Source organism: Vombatus ursinus, unplaced genomic scaffold (genome assembly GCF_900497805.2).
Source record: "Vombatus ursinus unplaced genomic scaffold, bare-nosed wombat genome assembly UNPS02002930.1, whole genome shotgun sequence".
In the NCBI taxonomy this organism is placed as follows: domain Eukaryota; kingdom Metazoa; phylum Chordata; class Mammalia; order Diprotodontia; family Vombatidae; genus Vombatus; species Vombatus ursinus.
Genome location: NW_020942708.1, coordinates 1 through 4,701, shown reverse-complemented (window position 1 = coordinate 4,701; position 4,701 = coordinate 1). Strand labels below are relative to the sequence as shown.

The following is a 4,701-nucleotide window of genomic DNA, read 5'->3' as shown; positions in this document are numbered from 1 at the left end:
CGCAGCGGGTAGTCAGGCCCGAGCAAACACATTCCTTTGCCCTGGACATCGTCTAGGGTAAGTCTAGGCTTGTCTGGGTTACAGCGGGCAGGTATGGCAGAGGGTCGTTTGGACTCACTTAAAGACAACTTTCCCACAGAGGTGATGTTGAGGTCGATAGCAATTCCTACGAAATAGGGGGGGGCTGGATTCAGACACAGCCAACAGGAGGTGGTTATGTTTGGATCAGACAAATTTAGGAATGAGTGGACAGCAGAGAGTGTATCAAAAATGGGGGAACCTAGGTTAGTGAGGGTCTCTGGATTTTTGGGAGCCTCTGGTACCAGGTCCCTAACAGATGGTGGGGCGAGAGTCAACATGGCTTGTGGGTTAAGGATGGGATTCGGTCCTATTGGGAGTGTACGGGTGGGAACTGCGATTTTCTGAATGGTAAAAAGGACCCCATTATCCCACCCAGTCATGTATAACCTCAAACCCCAAGAATGTCCGAGATTCCAAGAGTCATCAGTGTCCTGCTTGACTGTTAGAATCATAGGGTTACATTTCCCAGGCCAGCAGGAGGCGGGGAGGGGGCTTTGTCTCTCCAGGGTGATTAGGGGGTCCCGGCCGCCCCTAGGAATCCACCTGGCCACAGTCTCACAACCCCATTCTGCACAGTGAAAGTGATTACTACCCTGACAGGAAGGATTCCCCGTGGCCGGACAAACATAGAATTCAATACTTCTGATTCTCACTTCCCCTACCCCGGGTGTGGTTGGAGTGGTGGGAATAGTGGGGCAGTATCCCCATCCCCCAGCGATAGGGTCCCGCATAGCCCAGTTTTGATTCCATCCTGGTCCCAAGAGGGCACAGAGGTCAAACCTGAAAGTGGGGGCTCCGTAACTGGTGAGAGCTTGGACGGTGGTCCCATCGTTAGTTCGGGAGAGAATCCACCTGGATGGGGTAGGGCTATAGGGGTCACCCAAAGTCATCTCACAAGCAAAAAGAAAGAGAAGAAGAGTCAAGTTCTGGAGAGTCGAAGCTTTAGGTCGGACACTGCTTCTGCTGTCCAGGCGGTGGAGTTGGGCTCTGGGGCCTTCTTGATGTGTGACCGATGTATCCATGCCTTGCGGCCGGCAACCTTGATGGCAGAGGGGTTGCAGAGGATAATTTGATACGGGCCCGTCCACCGTGGTTCCAGGGCTGGTCCAGCTGGAAGCTTGCGAGTGAGGACCCAGTCTCCCGGTGTCAGGGCGTCCGATGAAGTTGCAGGGTCTGGTTCTTTCCCCGCAGCTTTTAGGACTGAGCGCACAGCATTCTGGACCTCACGCAAAGCCTGGAAGGACTTAAGAAGAGTCGGATTAGTGAAATCTGGGGCTGGAATAGCTGCAGATACTCTTGGAATAATAGGGGGAGGGGCTCCATAGAGGATCTCGTATGGAGATAAAGAGAGGGTTGAGGAATTGGGAGTACACCGGGCCCAGAGGAGGGCGAAGGGAAGGAGACTGACCCAGCTATCACCAGTTTCTATTTTAAGTTTAGCAATGTGTTCCTTTAGAGTTCTATTCATCCTCTCTACCTGCCCTGAACTTTGAGGCCTATATGCACAGTGCAATTTCCATTTCAATCCCAGCATCTTTGATAGGCTTTGAATTGTTGCAGATACAAATGCTGGGCCGTTGTCAGAGCCTATCGAGGCCGGCAGGCCAAATCTAGGAATAAGTTCAAAGAACAGCTTTTTGGCCACTACGATTGCAGTTTCAGTTTTGACTGGAAATGCTTCCGGCCATCCAGAAAATGTGTCCACGAATACAAGGAGAAAACGGTACCCTCCCAACCCAGTTCCCATGTCAGTAAAGTCTACTTCCCAATGGTCGCCAGGAAATGTTCCTCGTGGTCTATCAGTCGGTATCCTTGATTGTGATCGTGGGTTGACTTTGGCACATGCAAGGCATCTTCTTGTGGCTTCCTCGGCCGCCTGCTTCATCCCAGGGCTGTAGAAGTGTCGGCTCACCAGGTCATAAAGCCGGGTTCCGCCTAAGTGGGTAAGGCTATGAAGAGTCATCAATAGGGGTAGCAACAGTGCCTTGGGCAGAATTAGCAAGCCATTTGGGTGTCTTCTCCATCCCCCCTTTTCAGGGGTGCCATCCGGATCACTGGATTGATAAGATGGTTGGACAGGCAGCATCCCCTCAGGTTCCACAACCATAGCGGGTATCAAGGGCTTGCAGGCAGCCGCTCGGGCAGCCCTATCCGCTGCCGCATTCCCTAGAGACTGGGGGTCAGTTCTACGGGTGTGAGCAGGAACATGAATTACCGCCACCTCCTTGGGAAGCCAGACAGCATCCAGCAGTTCCTGGATCTGACTCTTGTTCCTAATCTCCTTTCCCGCCGAGGTCAACAGTCCCCGTTGGAGATATACATATCCATGGACATGAACAGTGGCAAAGGCATAGTGGCTATCTGTGTAAATATTTACTCGCCTCCCTGCAGAGAGTCTAAGGGCTTGAGTTAAGGCAATGAGTTCAGCACGTTGAGCAGATGTGCCAGGGGGTAGAGCGGTCTCCCAGAGGGTCTCAACCGGAGTGACCACGGCTGCACCCGCCCTACGGATCCCCTCCTGAACAAAACTGCTGTCGTCCGTGAAGAGCACTAGGTCTGGGTTTGTTAAAGGAACATCAGTAAGTCCAGGGCGGGACGTGTGGATGGAGTCCAGTGTGTCCAGGCAGTCATGTATAGGGGAGGAAGGAGGGGAGTCAGGGAGCAGGGTGGCCGGGTTGAGTGTGACCGGAGGAGCGAAAGAGATGCGCGCGGAATCTAGGAGTAAGGATTGGTAATGAGTCAGGCGTGAATTTGAGATCCATCTTGTCGGCGGGGAATGTAAAAGCTGTTCCAGATGATGTGATGCTGAAATCTCAAGAGGCTGCCCGAAAGTGAGCTTTGCGGCTTCCCTAACCAAGACGGCAACGGCCGCCACAGTTCGCAGGCAAGAGGGCCACCCGGAAGCCACAGGGTCCAGCTGCTTGGAGAGATAGGCAACAGGACGATTCCAGGGCCCCAGGGGCTGGGTCAGAACCCCTTTGGCCACAGCTCGAGACTCAGACACATAGAGGCGGAAGGGCTTGGACAGGTCTGGCAGGGAGAGGGCAGGCGTGCTGGACAGCGCCTTTCGGAGCTTGTCGAATGCTTCCTGCTGCCGTGGTCCCCAAACAAATTGGGTGGGGTCACCAGTTAGGGCCTCATATAGGGGTTTGGCAACCTCGGCAAACCCCAAGATCCAGAGGCGACAGTATCCAGCCATCCCCAGGAATTCCCGGAGCCCGCGGCGGTCCCTTGGGGCGGGCATGCCCAAAATGGCAGCTACACGCCCCCGAGACAGTAACCTTTGACCAGAACGAAGGGTGAAACCCAAGTAAACAACGGATTGAGAGCACAGTTGTGCTTTCTTTCCAGAGATACGGTGCCGGAAGCTTCAAGCAGCTGGAGAAGGTGGAGAGTTGCATCTTTGCATATTGCCTCAGAGGAAGTAGCTAACAAAAGGTCATCAACATACTGGAGGAGAGTGACCTCCGGATACGAGACCCGGAAGGCGGCCAGGTCGGAGGCCAGAGCTGAGCCAAAAAGTGTAGGGGAGTTCTTAAAACCTTGGGGAAGCCGGGTCCAGGTGAGCTGAGAGGATGTCCCAGTGTTAGGATCTGTCCAAGTAAAAGCGAATATAGGTTGGCTTACTGGTGCCAAGGGAATGGAAAAGAAAGCATCCTTCAGGTCCAAAACAGTATACCAAGTCCGAGCAGGGTCCAGGGATGACAGCAACGTGTACGGGTTTGGCACAGTAGGATGTACAGTTTCCACCCGGGCGTTGACTTCCCGCAGATCCTGGACAGGACGGAAGTCTCCAGACCCGGGCTTGCGAACTGGAAGTAGGGGGGTGTTCCACGAGCTCTGGCAGGGTCGTAGAATGCCTGCCGCCAAGAGTCGATCAATGTGAGGCTTGATGCCCAAAAGGGCAGCTCGAGTCAACGGGTATTGTTGGACACGCGCAGGGGTTGCTGTGGACAAGAGCTGGACCACCACTGGGGGCTGGTGTCCTGCTAGACCAAACGGGTTGGTCTCAGCCCAGACTCCAGGAACCAAGCCTTTGAAATGGTTCAACAGAGTTAGGGAAGTAGGGGTGGAGGTGGTCGAGGGGCGGTCTGGGGAAAACGTTAGGGGGAGGAGGCGAGACTCCTCTGACAACGGGCAGGTGAGAACAAGCTGTGGCAGGTTAAACCCGAGAGTGGGGTTAGGTCCCTTAAAGGAAGTGATAGCCTGAAGCTTGTGTAGGAGATCTCGGCCAAGCAAGGGGTAAGGGCAATCAGTCATTACTAGAAAAGAATGGGAGACTAGGCCCTTCCCTAACCGGACTTCCCGAGAAGTGGTGAGGGGTACAGACTGTTTTCGTCCAGTAGCTCCCTGGACCTGCACAGTGGATGATGAGAGGGAGCCCAGTGGGGATTTCAGGACTGATGCCGCAGCTCCAGAGTCGACTAGGAATGAGACAGGTTGACCCCCAACACTGAGAGTAACCCTCGGCTCCAGGGGGTCAAGAGTCACAACGGACTTTGAGCCGGGGCACCCCTAGTCTGTATTCAAAGTCAATAACGGCTCTGCCTTCTCTTTCAGCCCGCGATTAGGGCACTCAGATTTCCAATGACCCATGGCTTTGCAGTAAGCACACTGATC

The 4,701-nt window shown here is 54.1% G+C and overlaps 1 protein-coding gene across 1 annotated transcript; it reads right to left on the bottom strand.

The window, feature by feature from the left end:
* Positions 1–990: 990 nt before the first annotated feature.
* On the bottom strand, positions 991–4,505 carry LOC114049045 (protein NYNRIN-like; the record flags this gene model as incomplete). Its single annotated transcript, XM_027870241.1, is given in 2 exon segments — positions 991–3,441; positions 3,444–4,505. Coding segments are annotated over 2 exon segments (3,503 nt in total), but the record flags the coding sequence as incomplete, so codon positions are not given.
* Positions 4,506–4,701: the final 196 nt, after the last annotated feature.